This window comes from Oncorhynchus nerka, linkage group LG7 (genome assembly GCF_034236695.1).
Source record: "Oncorhynchus nerka isolate Pitt River linkage group LG7, Oner_Uvic_2.0, whole genome shotgun sequence".
NCBI classification, from domain to species: Eukaryota; Metazoa; Chordata; class Actinopteri; order Salmoniformes; family Salmonidae; genus Oncorhynchus; species Oncorhynchus nerka.
The window spans coordinates 905,465-924,354 of record NC_088402.1 but is presented as its reverse complement, the minus strand read 5'-3'; the positions used below and the strand labels follow the sequence as shown (position 1 = coordinate 924,354).

The window sequence follows — 18,890 nt, the reverse complement described above, 5'->3', positions numbered from 1 at the left end:
ACAGTACAGGTAACAGTGTAGGTAACAGTGTAGGTAACAGTACAGGTAACAGTGTAGGTAGTACAGGTAACAGTGTAGGTAACAGTTACAGTAACAGTACAGGTAACAGTGTAGGTAACAGTACAGGTAACAGTGTAGGTAAAGTTGGTAATAGTACAGGTAACAGTGTAGGTAACAGTGTAGGTAAAGTTGTAGGTAATAGTACAGGTAACAGTACAGGTAACAGTACAGGTAATAGTGTAGGTAACAGTGTAGGTAACAGTACAGGTAACAGTACAGGTAACAGTGTAGGTAAAGTTGTAGGTAACAGTACAGGTAACAGTGTAGGTAAAGTTGTAGGTAATAGTACAGGTAACAGTGTAGGTAACAGTACAGGTAACAGTGTAGGTAAAGTTGTAGGTAACAGTACAGGTAACAGTACAGGTAACAGTGTAGGTAAAGTTGTAGGTAACAGTACAGGTAACAGTGTAGCTAAAGTTGTAGGTAACAGTACATGTAACAGTACAGTGTAACAGTGTATGTAACAGTTGTAGGTAACAGTACAGGTAACAGTACAGGTAACAGTGTAACAGGTAAAGTGTAGGTAACAGTAACAACAGGTAACAGTGTAGGTGTTAGGTAACAGTACAGGTAACAGTACAGGTAGGTAGTACAGTTGTAGGTAGTTGTAGGTAACAGTTGTAGGTACAGGTAACAGTACAGGTAACAGTGTACATGTAACAGTACAGGTAACAGTGTAGGTAACAGTGTAGGTAACAGTACAGGTAACAGTACAGGTAACAGTACAGGTAACAGTGTAGGTAACAGTACAGGTAACAGTACAGGTAACAGTGTAGGTAACAGTACAGGTAACAGTGTAGGTAACAGTGTAACAAGTTGTAGGTAACAGTACAGGTACAGTGTACAGGTAACAGTTACAGGTAGTACTAACAGTGTAGGTAACAGTACAGGTAACAGTACAGGTAACAGTGTAGGTACAGTTGTAGGTAACAGGACAGGTAACAGTGTAGGTAACAGTGTAGGTAAAGTTGTAGGTAACAGTACAGGTAACAGTGTAGGTAACAGTTGTAGGTAACAGGACAACAGTACAGGTAACAGTACAGGTAACAGTACAGGTAACAGTGTAGGTACAGTTGTAGGTAACAGTGTTGGTACAGTTACAGGTAACAGTGACAGGTAACAGTACAGGTAACAGTGTAGGTAACAGTACAGGTAACAGTACAGGTAACAGTGTAGGTACAGTTGTAACAGTAATAAGTACAGGTAACAGTACAGGTTGTAGGTAACAGTACAGGTAACAGGTAACAGTACAGGTAACAGTGTAGGTAAAGGTTAGTACAGGTAGTACAGGTAACAGTGTAGGTAAGTTGTAGGTAACAGTACAGGTAACAGTGTAGGTAAAGTTGTAGGTAACAGTACAGGTAACAGTGTAGGTAACAGTTGTACAGGTACAGGTAACAGGACAAGTGTAGGTAACAGTAACAGTACAGTGTAACAGTACAGTACAGGTAACAGTGTAGGTAAAGTTGTAGGTAACAGTACAGGTAACAGTGTAGGTAGTGTAACAGTACAGGTAACAGTGTAGGTAAAGTTGAGGTAACAGTACAGGTAACAGTGTAGGTAACAGTTGTAGGTAACAGTACATGTAACAGTGTAGGTAACAGTACAGGGTACAGGTAACAGTGTAGGTAACAGTACAGGTAACAGTACAGGTAACAGTGTAGTGTAAAGTTGTAGGTAGTACAGGTACAGTGTGCTAAAGTGTAGTACAGTACAGGTAACAGTGTAGTTGTAGGTAATAGTACAGTTGTAGGTAACAGTACAGGTAAAGTACAGTTGGTAACAGTACAGGTAACAGTGTACAGTAAGGTAACAGTGTAGGTACAGTACAGGTAACACAGTGTAGGTAACAGTACAGGTAACAGTACAGGTAACAGTGTAAAGTTGTAGGTAACAGTAACAGGTAGTACAGTTGTAGGTAACAGGACAGGTAACAGTGTAGGTAACAGTGTAAAGTTGTAGGTAACAGTACAGGTAACAGTGTACAGGTAACAGGTACAGTGTAGGTAACAGTGTACAGGTAACAGTGTAGGTAAATAGGTAGGTAACAGTACAGGTAACAGTGTAGGTAAAGTTGTACAGGTAATAGTAACAGGTAACAGTGTAGGTAAAGTGTACAGGGTACAGGTTGTAGGTAACAGTACAGGTAACAGTGTAGGTAACAGTACAGTGTAACAGTAACAGGTAACAGTGTAGGTAAAGTTGTAGGTAACAGTACAGGTAACAGGTAACAGTGTAGGTAACAGGTAGTAACAGTACAGGTAACAGTGTAGGTAAAGTTGTAGGTAACAGTACAGGTAACAGTACAGGTAACAGTACAGGTAACAGTACAGGTAACAGTGTAGGTAACAGTTGTAGGTAACAGTACAGGTAACAGTGTAGGTAACAGTACAGGTAACAGTGTAGGTAACAGTGTAAAAGTTGTGTAGGTAACAGTACAGGTAACAGGTACAGTGTAGGTAACAGTGTAGGTAACAGTACAGTAACAGTACAGGTAACAGTGTAGGTAACAGTACAGGTAACAGTAACAGTACAGGTAACAGTGTAGGTAAGTTGTAGGTAACAGTACAGGTAACAGTGTAGGTAACAGGTAACAGTACAGGTAACAGTGTAGGTAACAGTACAGGTAACAGTACAGGTAACAGTGTAGGTAACAGTGTAGGTAACAGTAGGTAACAGGACAGGTAAAGTGTAGGTAACAGTTGTAGGTAACAGTACAGGTAACAGTGTAGGTAACAGTTGTACAGGTAACAGTACAGGTAACAGTGTAGGTAAAGTAACAGTGTAACAGTGTAAAGTTAGTTGTAGGTAACAGTACAGGTAACAGTGTAGGTACAAGGTGTACAGTTGTAGGTAACAGTACAGGTAACAGTGTAGCTAAAGTTGTAGGTAACAGTACAGGTAACAGTACAGGTAACAGTGTAGGTAAAGTTGTAGGTAATAGTACAGGTAACAAGGTAACAGTACAGGTAACAGTGTACAGGTAACAGTGTAGGTAAACAGTGTAGGTAACAGTACAGGTAACAGTGTAGGTAACAAGTTGTAGGTAACAGTACAGGTAACAGTGTAGCTAAAGTTGTCGGTAACAGTACATGTAACAGTACAGGTAACAGTGTAACAGTAGGTAACAGGACAACAGTGTAGGTACAGGTAACAGTACAGGTAACAGTGTAGGTAACAGTAGGTACAGGTAACAGTACAGGTAACACAGGTAAAGTTGTAGGTAACAGTACATGTAACAGTACAGGTAACAGTGTAGGTGTAACAGTAACAGGTAACAGTACAGGTAACACAGTAACAGTACAGGTAACAGTGTAGGTAACAGTACAGGTAACAGTACACACAGGTAACAGTGTAGGTAACAGTTGTAGGTAACAGGACAGGTAACAGTGTAGGTAGGTAACAGTACAGGTAACAGTACAGGTAACAGTGTAGGTAACAGTGTAGGTAACAGTTACAGGTAACAGTAACAGTGTAGGTAACAGTGTAGGTAACAGTACAGGTAACAGTGTAGGTAGGTAACAACAGGTAACAGGTAACAGTACAGGTAACAGTGTAGGTAACAGTGTAACAGGTAACAGTACAGGTAACAGTGTTGGTACAGTTGTAGGTAACAGTACAGGTAACAGTACAGGTAACAGTACAGGTAACAGTACAGGTAACAGTGTAGGTAAAGTTGTAGGTAACAGTACAGGTAACAGTGTAGGTAACAGTACAGGTAACAGTGTAGGTAAAGTTGTAGGTAACAGTACAGGTAACAGTGTAGGTAACAGTACAGGTAACAGTGTAGGTAACAGTACAGGTAACAGTGTAGGTAACAGTACAGGTAACAGTGTAGGTAACAGTACAGGTAACAGTGTAGGTAACAGTGTAGGTAGTACAGTAACAGTGTAGGTAACAGTACAGGTAACAGTGTAACAGTACAGGTAACAGTGTGTAAGTTGTAGGTAACAGGTACAGGTAACAGTGTAGGTAACAGACAGGTAACAGTGTAGGTAAAGTTGTACAGGTAACAGTACATGTAACAGTACAGGTAACAGTGTAGGTAACAGGACAGGTAACAGTAGGTAAAGTGTAGGTAACAGTACAGGTTGTAGGTAACAGTGTAGGTAACAGTTGTAGGTAACAGTGTACAGGTAACAGTGTAGGTAAAGTTACAGGTAACAGTACAGGTAACAGTGTAGGTAACAGTGTTACAGTTGTAGGTAACAGTACAGGTAACAGTGTAGGTAACAGTACAGGTAACAGTGTAGGTAACAGTACCAGTAACAGTACAGGTAACAGTGTAGGTAAAGTTGTAGGTAATAGTACAGGTAACAGTGTTGGTACAGTTGTAGGTAACAGTACAGGTAACAGTACAGGTAACAGTACAGGTAACAGTACAGGTAACAGTGTAGGTAACAGTACAGGTAACAGTTACAGGTAACAGTACAGGTAACAGGTACAGTGTATGTAACAGTACAGGTAACAGTGTAGGTAACAGTTGTAGGTAACAGGACAGGTAACAGTACAGGTAACAGTGTAGGTAAAGTTGTAGGTAACAGTACAGGTAACAGTGTAGGTAATAGTACAGGTAACAGTGTAGGTAACAGTACAGGTAACAGTGTAGGTAACAGTACAGGTTAACAGTGTAGGTAAAGTTGTAGGTAACAGTACAGGTAACAGTGTAGGTAACAGGACAGGTAACAGTGTAGGTAAAGTTGTAGGTAACAGTACAGGTAACAGCATAGGTAACAGGACAGGTAACAGTGTAGGTAAAGTTGTAGGTAACATTACAGGTAACAGTGTTGGTACAGTTGTAGGTAACAGGACAGATAACAGTGTAGCTAAAGTTGTCGGTAACAGTACATGTAACAGTACAGGTAACAGTGTAGGTACAGTTGTAGGTAACAGTACAGGTAACAGTGTAGGTACAGTTGTAGGTAACAGTGTAGGTACAGTTGTAGGTAACAGTACAGGTAACAGTGTAGGTAAAGTTGTAGGTAATAGTACAGGTAACAGTGTAGGTAACAGTACAGGTAACAGTACATGTAATAGTACAGGTAACAGTGTAGGTAACAGTACAGGTAACAGTACATGTAACAGTACAGGTAACAGTGTAGGTACAGTTGTAGGTAACAGGACAGGTAACAGTACAGGTAACAGTGTAGGTAAAGTTGTAGGTAACTGTACAGGTAATAGTGTAGGTAAAGTTGTAGCTAACAGTACAGGTAACAGCATAGGTAACTATACAGGTAACAGTACAGGTAACAGAGTAGGTAAAGTTGTAGGTAACAGTACAGGTAACAGAGTAGGTAAAGTTGTAGGTAACAGTACAGGTAACAGTGTAGGTAAAGTTGTAGGTAACAGTACAGGTAACAGTGTAGGTAAAGTTGTAGGTAACAGTACAGGTAATAGTGTAGGTAAAGTTGTAGGTAACAGTACAGGTAATTTAGTGTCTAACCTTTAATCTTCCTGCGGTTCTGTTTCCTTTCCTCATCTCTGATCTTCCTCTCAGCTCCCTGGAACACACAAACATATTAATGATTGGATGGCTGGATTAATAAATGAATGAGTGGATGGATGAATGAATAAATTAAAATGTGGATGAATGGATGGATTATTAAATGAATGAGTGGATGGATGGATGAATAAATTAATGAGTGGATGGATTAATACATGGGTTGAGTGGATGATGGATGGATCAATAAATGAATGAGTGGATGGATGGATGAATAAATTAATGAGTGGATGGATTAATACATGGGTTGAGTGGATGATGGATGGATCAATAAATGAATGAGTGGATGGATGGATTAATAAATTAGTGAGTGGCCCAGCATTGTCTGGGTTTGGCCAGGGTAGGCCATCAATCTAAATAAGAATTTGATTTTAACTGACTTGTCTATTTAAATAAAGGTTACATTAAAAAAATGAATGCGTGGATGGATGGATTATTAAATGAATAAGTGGATGGATGGATTAATAAATGAATAAGTGGATGGATGGATGGATTATTAAATGAATAAGTGGATGGATTATTAAATGAATAAGTGGATGGATTATTAAATGAATAAGTGGATGGATGGATGGATTATTAAATGAATAAGTGGATGGATTATTAAATGAATAAGTGGATGGATTATTAAATGAATAAGTGGATGGATGGATGGATTAATAAATGAATAAGTGAGTGGATGGATTAATAAATGAATAAGTGGATGGATGGATTAATAAATGAATAAGTGAGTGGATGGATTATTAAATGAATAAGTGGATGGATGGATTAATAAATGAATAAGTGGATGATTAATAAATGAATAAGTGGATGGATGGATTAATAAATGAATAAGTGGATGGATGGATGGATTATTAAATGAATAAGTGGATGGATGGATGGATTAATAAATGAATAAGTGAGTGGATGGATTAATAAATGAATAAGTGGATGGATGGATTAATAAATGAATGCGTGGATGGATGGATTAATAAATGAATGCGTGGATGGATGGATTAATAAATGAATATGTGGATGGATGGATTAATAAATGAATAAGTGGATGGATTAATAAATGAATAAGTGGATGGATTAATAAATGAATGCGTGGATGGATGGATTAATAAATGAATAAGTGGATGGATTAATAAATTAATAAGTGGATGGATGGATTAATAAATGAATAAGTGGATGGATGGATTAATAAATGAATAAGTGGATGGATGGATTAATAAATGAATAAGTGGATGGATGGATTAATAAATGAATAAGTGGATGGATGGATTAATAAATGAATTAGTGGATGGATGGATTAATAAATGAATAAGTGGATGGATGGATTAATAAATGAATAAGTGGATGGATTACATTTACATTTACATTTAAGTCATTTAGCAGACGCTCTTATCCAGAGCGACTTACAAATTGGTGCGTTCACCTTAAGACATCCAGTGGAACAGCCACTTTACAATAGTGCATCTAAATCTTTTAAGGGGGTGAGAAGGATTACTTTATACTATCCTAGGTATTCCTTAAAGAGGTGGGGTTTCAGGTGTCTCCGGAAGGTGGTGATTGACTCCGCTGTCCTGGCGTCGTGAGGGAGTTTGGATGGATTAATACATGAATAAGTGGATGGATGGATGGATTAATATATGAATGAGTGGATGAATGGAATAATAAATGAATGAGTGGATGGATGTATTGATTAATAAATTAACTAATAGATGGATGGATTAATAAATACATGAGTGGATGGATGGATCTGTGATGCAGCTTCACATCCAACAGCACTGATGATAATTATTACAGTTTGAAACTAGTCTCACCAGACTCTGTGACAAAAGATTGCAATTCTAGTTGATTGTTTAACATGCCGAAGCCACCAGGAGGATGCAGAGAGTCAGAAACTCTGGGATGTATTCTGAGATTCTAACAGTACAGGGGAGGATGAATCATAGGGCAAGGAGGAGATCTGAAGATCGAAAAGCAACTCTTCAGGACTAAAAGTTCATTAGTGAAGTGGGTCATGACGGAGCTAGAGATCAGAGGTCAGAGAGAGAAACTCACCTTGTCACAGAAGACCTTGATCTGAGAGTAGGCTCTGTGGAGGGGCTTGTTGCTGCGGTTGTTGTAACTGTATGTGTCAATCTGGATCATCAGAGGAAGACCCTTCACCCCCTTCTGAGACGAGAAGTCTGTACTCAGACAGTTCACTGTGATAAAGATCTAACCAAATCAGAGGGACAGAAATAATTAGATTCCTGCAAACTGACCAATCAGAGACAGAGCAGTGGCAGTCAGTTCTATTCAGCTAGAACCAGACAAACTACTCAGTCAATAAAACCTATATCTCAGTTGGCACATCTTCCAAATACAACAGCATATTCATATTGAATAAATATCAAACTGTACAAAGCGTGGGAAGCATATTACTACATGTTGTTACGTAAGAATAGGGCCAGCTCCTACTGTTCAATGGCTGTGGTGTCTCATACAAGTTAGCCAATCTGTGTTAGTAAGGCTTTTCTCCAATAAGGAAGACACAGAACAGAGCATAGCAGAGCTGGGATGTGCTGAGACAAGCCATGGCCGCAACATTATGTCTGCACAGCATACCACAGAGAAAATAGAATAAACTCAAATGTTTCTTCTTTTTACATTTTAGACTACTAAATCGGTCCTGTTTTCTTTTCTCTCACAACAGTACTCCCTGAACCATCATGTGTCATTTGCCCCCCCCCCCCAGACAATGTATTAGGTTTATGTGAATAGAGGCTATAACCTCTGTAGTAACAGGCCTTGGCTGCCAGAGTGGGCCAATAGAAGCTAAAACCTCTGTATTAATAGGCCTTTTAAAGCCCTCTTGATCTGTGAAGCAAAACTATGGGTGCTGGAGGTCGTCTGGAGGAGCTCCAGGAGTAGTGGTTCACTTCCCATAACACATCAACCTATTACACCTAGGAATGGCTGGGGTTAAGAGAGCACAGGAAGATAGTTATCAGGAAATACAACTAATTGGGAATGTTTCAGGTACAGTGGTCCCATAATACTTCAACCATGTAATATAACAAAGAAGAAAGACTTTGTGGAGGCTTGGGACTATGAACATCTTTGAATCAGAGGGTTACTATCAAGGAAAACTGGTTTATTCTTGGGATGTGGGGTTGCTGAACCTCAATAGGCCACATGACAGCACCCCATCAGAGAGGAGAGTAAATATTAGCTCAGAGAGTTGACCTGGCTTGGATTTATTCCAGCAGGTTCTTTATCCAGAGCCTTGTGATTACAATGGCCTTACAGTACTGTATTACTGCAATGGTGGAGCCAAACATATAAACAAGCATAACTGGGAAAGCAAAGCAGAGCTACCGAGAGAGAGAGAGAGAGAGAGAGAGAGAGAGAGAGAGAGAGAGAGAGAGTGAGAGAGAGAGAGAGAGAGAGAGAGAGAGAGAGAGTGAGAGAGGAGAGAGAGAAAGTGTGAGAGAGAGAGTGCTAGAGAGAGAGAGAAAGCATGAGAGAGAGAGACTGAACGAGAGAGAGAGGGAGAGTGAGAGAGAGAGCGAGAGCGAGAGAGATAGAGAGACAGAGAGAGATAGAGACAGAGAGAGAGAGAGAGAGAGAGAAAGAGACAGAGAGAGATACAGACAGACAGACGGACGGACGGACGGACGGACGGACGGACGGACAGACAGACAGACAGACAGACAGACAGACAGACAGACAGACAGACAGACAGACAGACAGACAGACAGACAGACAGACAGACAGACAGACAGACAGACAGACAGACAGACAGACAGACAGACAGACAGACAGACAGACAGACAGACTGGGTCAGTGTGTTGCTGCAGGCTCCCTACACTTACGTGGAACATGTGTGTCTGTGTGTACCTACACTATATATACAAATGTATGTGGACAACCCTTCATACACTATATATACAAATGTATGTGGACACCCCTTCATACACTATATATACAGAAGTATGTGGACACCCCTTCATACACTATATATACAGAAGTATGTGGACACCCCTTCAAATGAGTGGATCTGGCTATTTTAAGCCACACCCATTGCTGACAGGTGATTAGAATCGAGCACACAGCCATGCAATCTCCATAGACAAATATTAGCATTAGAATGGCCTCACTGGAGAGCTCAGTGACTTTCAACGTGGAACCATCATACGATGCCACCTTTCCAGCATTGTCAGTTTGTCAGATTTCTGCCCTGCTAGAGCTGCTCTGGTCAACTGTAAGGGCTGTTATTGTGAAGTGGAAATGTCTAGGAGAACAACAGCCCAGCCACGAAGTGGAAGGCCACACAAGCTCATAGAACGGGACTGCTGAGTGTTTAGCGCATAAAGCGTAAAAATAGTCTGTCCTGGTCGCAACACTCACTGCCGAGTTCCAAACTGTCTCTGGATGCAACGTCAGCACAATAACTGTTCGTCGGGAGCTTCATGGAACGGGTTTCCATGGCCGAGCAGCCGCACACAAGCCTAAGATCACCATCACGTCGGCTGGAGTGGTGTAAATCTCGCTGCCTTTGCGTTCTCTGGAATGATGAGTCATCCTTTACCATCTGGCAATCCGATGGACGAATCTGGGTTTGGCAGATGCCAGGAGAACGCTACCAGCCCGAAGGCATATAGCAAACTGTAAAGTTTGGTGAAGGAGGAATAATGGTCTGGGCTGTTTTTCATGGGTAGGACTAGGCCCCTTAGTTCCAGTGAAAGGAAAGCGTAATGCTACAGCATACAATGACATTCTAGACAGTTCTGTGCTTCCAACTTTGTGGCAACAGTTTGGGGAAGGCCCTTTCCTGTTTCAGCATGGCAATGCCTCGTGCACAAAGCAAGGTCCATACAGAATTGGTTTGTCAAGATCGGTGTGAATGAACTTGACAGGTCTGCACAGAGCCCTGACCTCAACCGCATCGAACACCTTTGGGATGAATTGCAATGCTGACTGCGAGCCAGGCCTAATCACCCAACATCAGTTTCCGACCTCACTAATGCTCTTGGAGCTTAGTGGAAGCAAGTCCCAGCAGCAATGTTCCAACATCTAGTGGAAAGCCTCCCTGAAGAGTGGAGGCTGTTATAGCAGCAAAGGTGGGCCCCAACTCCATATTAAAGCCTTCCCAGAAGAGTGGAGGCTGTTATAGCTGCAAAGGGGGGACCAACTCCATATTAATGCCTTTCCAGAAGAGTGGAGGCTGTTATAGCAGCAAAGGGGGGACCAACTCCATATTAATGCCTTCCCAGAAGAGTGGAGGTTGTTATAGCTGCAAAGGGGGGACCAACTCCATATTAATGCCTTCCCAGAAGAGTGGAGGCTGTTATAGCAGCAAAGTGGGGACCAACTCCATATTAAAGCCTTCCCAGAAGAATGGAGGCTGTTATAGCTGCAAAGAGGGGACCAACTCCATATTAATGCCCATGATTTTGGAATGAGATGTTCAACTAGCAGGTGTCCACATACTTTTGGTCATTTGGTGTAGCTTCATAGAAGAGAGGGCAAAACAAACAAAGTGTTGTGGGTGTGGATGGGGACTATGTGTGTGTGGACTGTGGGGACTATGTGGGGACTGTGTGGGGACCATGGGACTATGGGACTGTGTTGATTGTGGGGACCAGGCAAGTCCGTTAAGAATAAATTCTTATTTTCAATGACGTTAATAGTGGGTTAACTGCCTGTTCGGGGGCAGGACGACAGATGTGTACCTTGTCAGCTCGGGGTTTGAACTTGCAACCTTCCAGTTGCTAGTCCAATGCTCTAACCACTAGGCTACCCTGCCGCCCCACTATGTGGGGACAATGCAACTGTGGGGACTATGTTGGGACTATGGGACTGTGGGGACTATGTGGGGATCATGGGACTGTGGGGACTGTGGGGACAATGGGACTGTGGGGCCTATAGGACTGTGGGGACAATGTGGGGACCATGGGACGGTGGGGACTGTGGGGACTGTGGGGACTATGGGACTGTGGGGACTATGTGGGGACCATGGGACTGTGGGGACTATGGGACTGTGGGGACTATGGGACTGTGGGGACAATGGGGGGACTATGTGGGGACTGTGGGGACCATGGGACTGTGGGGACTGTGGGGACCATGGGACTGTGGGGACTATGTGGGGACTATGGGACTGTGGGGACTATGTGGGGACCATGGGACAGTGAGGACTGTGGGGACTATGTGGGGACCATGGGACTGTGAGGACTGTGGGGACTATGTGGGGACCATGGGACTGTGAGGACTGTGGGGACTATGTGGGGACCATGGGACTGTGAGGACTGTGGGGACTATGTGGGGACCATGGGACTGTGGGGACCATGGGACTGTGGGGACTATGTGGGGACCATGGGACTGTGAGGACTGTGGGGAATATGGGACTGTAGGGACTATGTGTGGACAATGGGGGTCTATGTTGGGGACTGTGGGGACTATGTGGGGACTGTGGGGACTATGTGGGGACTGTGGGGCCTTTGGGGACTGTGTGGACTGTAGAGACTATGTGTGTGTGGATGTTGGGGACTGTGGGTACGGTGATATTGTATTGTAGGTTAATTGTCACACTTTACTCTGTGGACCTGGTCTAGATTGTAGAGGTCGATGGTCGTGCCCCAGCGGAAATCGAATTAGCATAATACAAAAATCCACACACAATGACATGTGGTAATAACACACACAATGACATGTGGTAATAACACACACAATGACATGTGGTAATAACACACACAATGACATGTGGTAATAACACACACAATGACATGTGGTAATAACACACACATAATAACACACACAATGACATGTGGTAATAACACACACATAATAACACACACAATGACATGTGGTAATAACACACACAATGACATGTGGTAATAACACACACAATGACATGTGGTAATAACACACACAATGACATGTGGTAATAACACACACAATGACATGTGGTAATAACACACACAATGACATGTGGTAATAACACACACAATGACATGTGGTAATAACACACACAATGACATGTGGTAATAACACACACAATGACATGTGGTAATAACACACACAATGACATGTGGTAATAACACACACAGATTTTTATGTTTTTTAAATCAAGTCAGAAATTTCTATATGAAAATTACAAACTTCAGAAGTCATTTTAAACCTCAAATACTGCCCATGTTGTTTTTACCTTGGCCTCTTCGTTCACATCCCAGGTGAAGGAGACAGCGTTGTAGGCTATCTCCTCAATGTTACCGATGGTGTTGAAGCTCTCCTTATAGTCCGCTGGAGGGTAGGAGGGATGTAGGGAAGGAAGGAGGGAAGGAGAGAAGGAGGGAAGGAGGGATGGAGGGATGGAGGGATGGAGGGAAGGAGGGATGAGGGAAGGAGGGAAGGAGGGAAGGAGGGATGAGGGAAGGAGGGATGAGGGAAGGAGGGAAGGAGGGAAGTAGGGATGGAGGGAAGTAGGGATGGAGGGAAGGAGGGAAGGAGAGAATGAGGGAAGGAGGGAAGGAGGGATGAGGGAAGGAGGGAAGGAGAGAAGGAGAGAAGGATGGAAGGAGGGATGGAGGGAAGGAGGGATGGAGGGATGGAGGGATGGAGGAAAGGAGGGAAGGAGGGATGGAGGAAAGGAGGGAAGGAGAGAAGGAGGGAAGGCGGGATGGAGGGAAGGAGGGAAGGAGAGAAGGAGAGAAGGATGGAAGGAGGGATGGAGGGAAGGAGGGATGGAGGGATGGAGGGATGGAGGGAAGGAGGGATGGAGGAAAGGAGGGAAGGAGAGAAGGAGGGAAGGAGGGAAGGAGGGATGGAGGGAAGGAGGGATGGAGAGAAGGAGGGATGGAGGGAAGGAGGGATGGAGGGAAGGAGAGATGAGAGGATGGAAGAAAGGAAGGATACAGGGATTTAGAGAAGGAGGGAAGGGAGGAAGGAGGGAAGGAGAGAAGGAGGGAAGGAGGGAAGGGGGATGAAGGGAAGGAAGGATGAGAGGGGGGGAAAGAGCAAAGGAGAGGAGGGAACAGAATGAAAGGTCAGATGGGATTAATTCTCACAACACATGCTCAACCTTCCACCCAGCTGAAGTTTTGAGAGTCAATGAGAAGAAATGCAGGATGAATATATAAATGGAAGAGGAAAAATATTATTCAACACTATCATCAAACATATCTACAGTTGAAGTCGGAAGTTTACATACACCTTAGCGATATACATTTAAACTCAGTTTTTCACAATTCCTGACATTTAATCTTAGCAGAAATTCCCTGTTTTATTGTGAAGAATATGAAATGTCAGAATAAGAACAGAGATCATTATTTTCTTCAGCTTTTGTGTCTTTCATCATATTCCCAGAGGGTCAGAAGTTTTCATACACTCAATTAGTATTTGGTAGCATTGCCTTTAAATTGTTTAACTTGTGTCAAACATTTCGGGTAGCCTTCCACAAGCATCCCGCAATAAGTTTGGCGAATTTTGGCCCATTCCTCTTGACAACGCTGGTGTAACTGAGTCAGGTTTGTAGGCCTCCTTGCTCGCACACGCTTTTTAAGTTCTGCCCACAAATTTTCTGTAGGATTGAGGTCAGGGCTTTGTGATGGCCACTCCAATACCTTGACTTTGTTGTCCTTAAGCCATTTTGCCACAACTTTGGAAGTATGCTTGGGGTCATTGTCCATTTGGAAGACCCATTTGCGACCAAGCTTTAACTGATGTCTTGAGATGTTGCTTCAATATATCCACCTAAATTCCCCCATCATGATGCCATCTATTTTATGAAGTGCATCAGACCCTCCTGCAGCAAAGCCTCCCCCTTATTCCTCCAAACGTAACGACAGTCATTATGGTCAAACAGTTCTATTTTTGTTACATTTCTCCAAAAAGTACAATCTTTGTGCCCATGTGCAGTTGCAAACCGTAGTCTGGCTTTTTTATGGCGGTTTTGGAGCAGTGGCTTCTTCCTTGATAAGCAACCTTTCAGGTTATGTCGATATAGGACTTGTTTTACTGTGGATATAGATATTTTGTACCCGTTTCCTCCGGCATCTTCACAAGGTCCTTTGCTATTGTTCTGGGATTGACTTGAACTTTTCGCAACAAAGTACGTTCATCTCTAGGAGACAAACTAAATAGCACGTTTGGCTAATAAAGCCAATAAAACGGCAAAAAAGATCTGCAATTTTACCATATTACCAAAGTATGGTGTTTATACTTGCATACTATTGTTTTAATCTCTTAGGAGACAGAACACGACATTTCTCCTTCCTGAGCATTTTACTGTGGATATAGATACTTTTGTACCTGTTTCCTCCAGCATCTTAGGTCTTTTGCTGTTGTCGGCATTCATCTCTAAGACAGAACCCGTCTCCTTCCTGCGTGGTCCCATGGTGTTTATACTTGCATACTATTGTTTGTACAGATGAAGGTGGTACCTTCATGCGTTTGGAAATTGCTCCCAAGAATGAACCAGACTTGTGGAGGTCTACAATTTTTTTCATGAGGTCTTGGCTGATTTCTTTTGATTTTCCTATGATGTCAAGCAAAGAGGCACTGACTTTGAAGGTAGGCCTTGAAATACATCCACGGGTACACCTCCAATTGACTCAAATTATGTCAATTAGCCTGTCAGAAACTTATTAAGCCATGACATAATTTTCTGGAATTTTCCAAGCTGTGTATGTAAACGTCTGACCCACTGAAATTGTGATACAGTGAATTATAAATGAAATAATCTCTCTGTAAACAATTGTTGGAAAAATGACTTGTGTCATGCACAAAGTAGATGTCCTAACCGACTTGCCAAAACTATAGTTTGTCAACAAGAAATTTGTGGAGTGGTTGAAAAATGAGTTTTAATGACTCCAACCTAAGTGTGTGTAAACTTCCGACTTCAACAGTAGGTCTTGTTTGTTCAAATTTGACAAGTGGTTTTCTTTTATTAAAACAACAAGTGGCTATCGCAGAAAACCCCACACCAACTCTATCTGAAACCACTATAAACATATGCACAGGCCAATATGATAAAGTTGTTATCAGCTAAAACAGGAAGCCATTGTTCAGGCTGATTAGGAACTCTGTGGTGTCAAACAGCAAGTTCTTGATATCTCCTATCTGGCAATGTAAACAAACTCCCTGCCTTCAAAACAAAGCACTGGTAAATACAGGAGGCTATTCTTATTTCATCTACCACTATTACCCCAGGACATGTCAGTTCAACTACCACTATTACCCCAGGACATGTCAGTTCAACTACCACTATTACCCCAGGACATGTCAGTTCAACTACCACTATTACCCCAGGACATGTCAGTTCATCTACCACTATTACCCCAGGACATGTCAGTTCAACTACCACTGTTACCCCACGACATGTCAGTTCAACTACCACTATTACCCCAGGACATGTCAGTTCAACTACCACTATTACCCCAGGACATGTCAGTTCATCTACCACTATTACCCCAGGACATGTCAGTTCAACTACCACTCTAAACCCCTCTACCCTCAAAACCTCTTCACCCATAAACCCCCTCTATCCCCTCTGCCCCCAACCCTCCCCAAACCCATCTACCCCCAAACCTCTCTAACCCCAAATTTCCTCTACCCCCCAAAACTCCTCTACCTCCCAAAATCTCAGTACCCCTAAACCTCTCTACCTCAAAACCCCTATACCCCCAAAACCTCTCTACCCCAAAAACCCCCCAAAAAAAACCAGTCTCCTCCCAAAACTCTACCTACCCCAAAATCCCTTCTATCCACTCTACCCCCAAACCCCTATACCCCATCTAGCCCATCTAACTCTTCTACACCATCTAACCCCTCTACCCCCAAAATCCCCATCTAACCCCTCTACCCCAAAACGCATCTACCCCCAAAATCCCTTCTACCCCCAAAACCCCAGCTAACTAATGTTCCCTCTAAGCTGCGCACTTGTGCGGGCGCGCAGTTGCTCTGAGACTGCCGTGCAGCTCCACCGGGACTGCCAAGCAGAATAAATATCAGAGATGTTGTTGTAGGCAGAACACATCGGAGTAGGATTCTATTGGATTGATATGCACCACTCAGCCCACACATACCAGTGCAGCATTACCAATCAGAGCTGCAGTAGGCCTATATGCAAAATAGATCATTGCCATATATGGATCTGTGCCGTTGACTTTGAACTGGACTGTGTTTACAGTGTGAGCGGTAGTGAGTAGATGCGCTTGTTTTGAGATCAAAGTGAGAGCTGCATGTAGCCACGTGTGTACATTTTGTTCATATCCTTTGCTAGTTAGTGAGTTACTAGCCCAGTTATAAATAATTTGTAGTCAGCAATAGGGGAGTGAATGCTTCATACAAGAGCACAAAACATGTACATTTCTAGACATCTTTGAAAAGCAAGTCAGGTAAAGAGCTTGTTTTTGGTCTTAAAGGGCCAGTGTTGTATTTTGAGGCAGTCTTGAATAAGCTAAGTAGCCAATAGGCAGAGGGTGGTATAATTTGTCTGATTCTCTGTAGTAATGGTATGGGGATAATAATGCATTTTATTTTGTAAAGTGGTTTCTTGCATCAAACAACACAACAACATTTTCCATCACCTCCTTGTCTGAGTGGATAAAGGTTCATATCAAGCCCTTCATGTTTTTTTCAAAAGTCTCATGGAATGAGGCCTACATTGAATACCACACATTGGCTGCTACTGTAGGCTGAATGATATCTATTCTATTATCCATGGTAAAATGTTATGGGATGCATTTTCTCCATTGTTTCTGATGGAAAGCCACTCTGGTAGACCTACATTATGATCACATAGCCACAGTAGCCTACTTGACCACTGTTAAAACTGTAACTCAAAGTGGGTACAGTAAACACGCTCTGTTTCACAGAATTTTCACAAAGTTTAAGTTTGCGCTCACCAAACCTGAAATTTGCTCAGTGACGAAAGAAAATAGAGGGAACATTGCATTTAACCTCTCTACATTACCTAACCTCTCTACCCCCAAAACCCTCTCTACCCCTCTATATAACCTAACCTCTCTATCCCACCATATACCCCCAAAACCGCCTCTATATTTCCTAACCTCTCTATCCCTTTATCTACCCCCAAAATCCCTTTACCCTTCCACCTCCAAATAACCCTCTACCGCCGGCAAACCAAGCCTCTTAACCGCTTCAAACCATATGACAAATACTTTTTCATATTTATTAGAGTATTTGAGGAGTGCTTTATTTATTGCACTTTTGGGACTATTCAATTGGTTCCACTGTACCAAGCAAATTGCATTAAGTGCATCTCAAGTATTTTAACATATATGACAGCAGCCCTCCTGGCTGGCTCAGTGAGATGGAGATAAATCAATCAATCAAATGTATTTATAAAGCCCTTCTTACATCAGCTGATATCTCAAAGTGCTATACAGAAACCCAGCCTAAAACCCCAAACAGCAAGCAATGCAGGTGTAGAAGCACGGTGGCTAGGAAAAACTCCCTAGAAAGGCCAAAACCTAGGATGAAACCTAGAGAGGAACCAGGCTATGTGGGATGGCCAGTCCTCTTCTGGCTGTGCCGGGTAGAGATTATAACAGAACATGGCCAATATGTTCATAACTGACCAGCATGGTCAAATAATAATAATCACAGTGGTTGTAGAGGGTGCAACAGGTCAGCACTTCAGGAGTAAATGTCAGTTGGCTTTTCTTAGCCGTTCATTCAGATTCTGATACGCATCACTTATGAAGCCCTTTTCCCCACTAGGAGATAAACGGAATAATAAGTCAAAGCCTGGCTATGTCACTCCACTCCCCACTCCATTCCAGGTTTTCACAGGTGCACAGCCAGTCAGTCAGCCAGGCAGTCAGGCAGGTTGCATCCTGGTCCTCGTCCGTTAGTTCCCCGTTAAATAGATCCATTCAAATCCCAGGTCCCATGACACACACAGCCTCAGGCCTCCAAGCCTCCAGGCAGAGCCAGGGAACAATCCTGAACCAACTGCTATTCAAATCCCAGCCTAGCCTGGCGGTGTCAGGTTTACACCTCCCATTTGCTGCTGCCACTATCCAGACCAGACCTGGGCTGTACTACAGTTTACTGTTTGTCATTTGAACAGGGGGTCACCTCTCTCCTCTTCTGCTACTAATCCTTCAGGGTCAGGTTAGCCTAAACCCCCACCCCACACAGACACAATGACATATGGGTAAATTAAGCTACAGTATAGAGTTAGGAAGCAAGCCTGATGAACCAAACCATTGATCTTTCTGACGATACCAACAGATTTCATTACTTTGCTACAGACAAAGTTAATATGATTTTTTTCAGGATAACTGTTCATCAATGACAACTCCCTGGAATCTAGTGGATGTGACTTGTTCTATTT

The 18,890-nt window shown here is 42.7% G+C and overlaps 1 protein-coding gene across 2 annotated transcripts in view; it reads right to left on the bottom strand.

Moving 5' to 3' along the window:
• grhl2b (grainyhead-like transcription factor 2b) overlaps positions 1-18,890 on the bottom strand; it is a 134,679-nt gene that overhangs the window by 53,199 nt on the left and 62,590 nt on the right. For both annotated transcript variants that reach the window (XM_065020085.1, XM_065020086.1), the window contains exons 8-10: positions 12,735-12,829; positions 7,604-7,762; positions 5,504-5,561 (exon numbers count right to left, since the gene is read on the bottom strand). In XM_065020085.1, the coding sequence (XP_064876157.1) occupies positions 5,504-5,561; positions 7,604-7,762; positions 12,735-12,829 (312 nt within the window). The remainder of the gene's footprint in view (positions 1-5,503; positions 5,562-7,603; positions 7,763-12,734; positions 12,830-18,890) is intronic.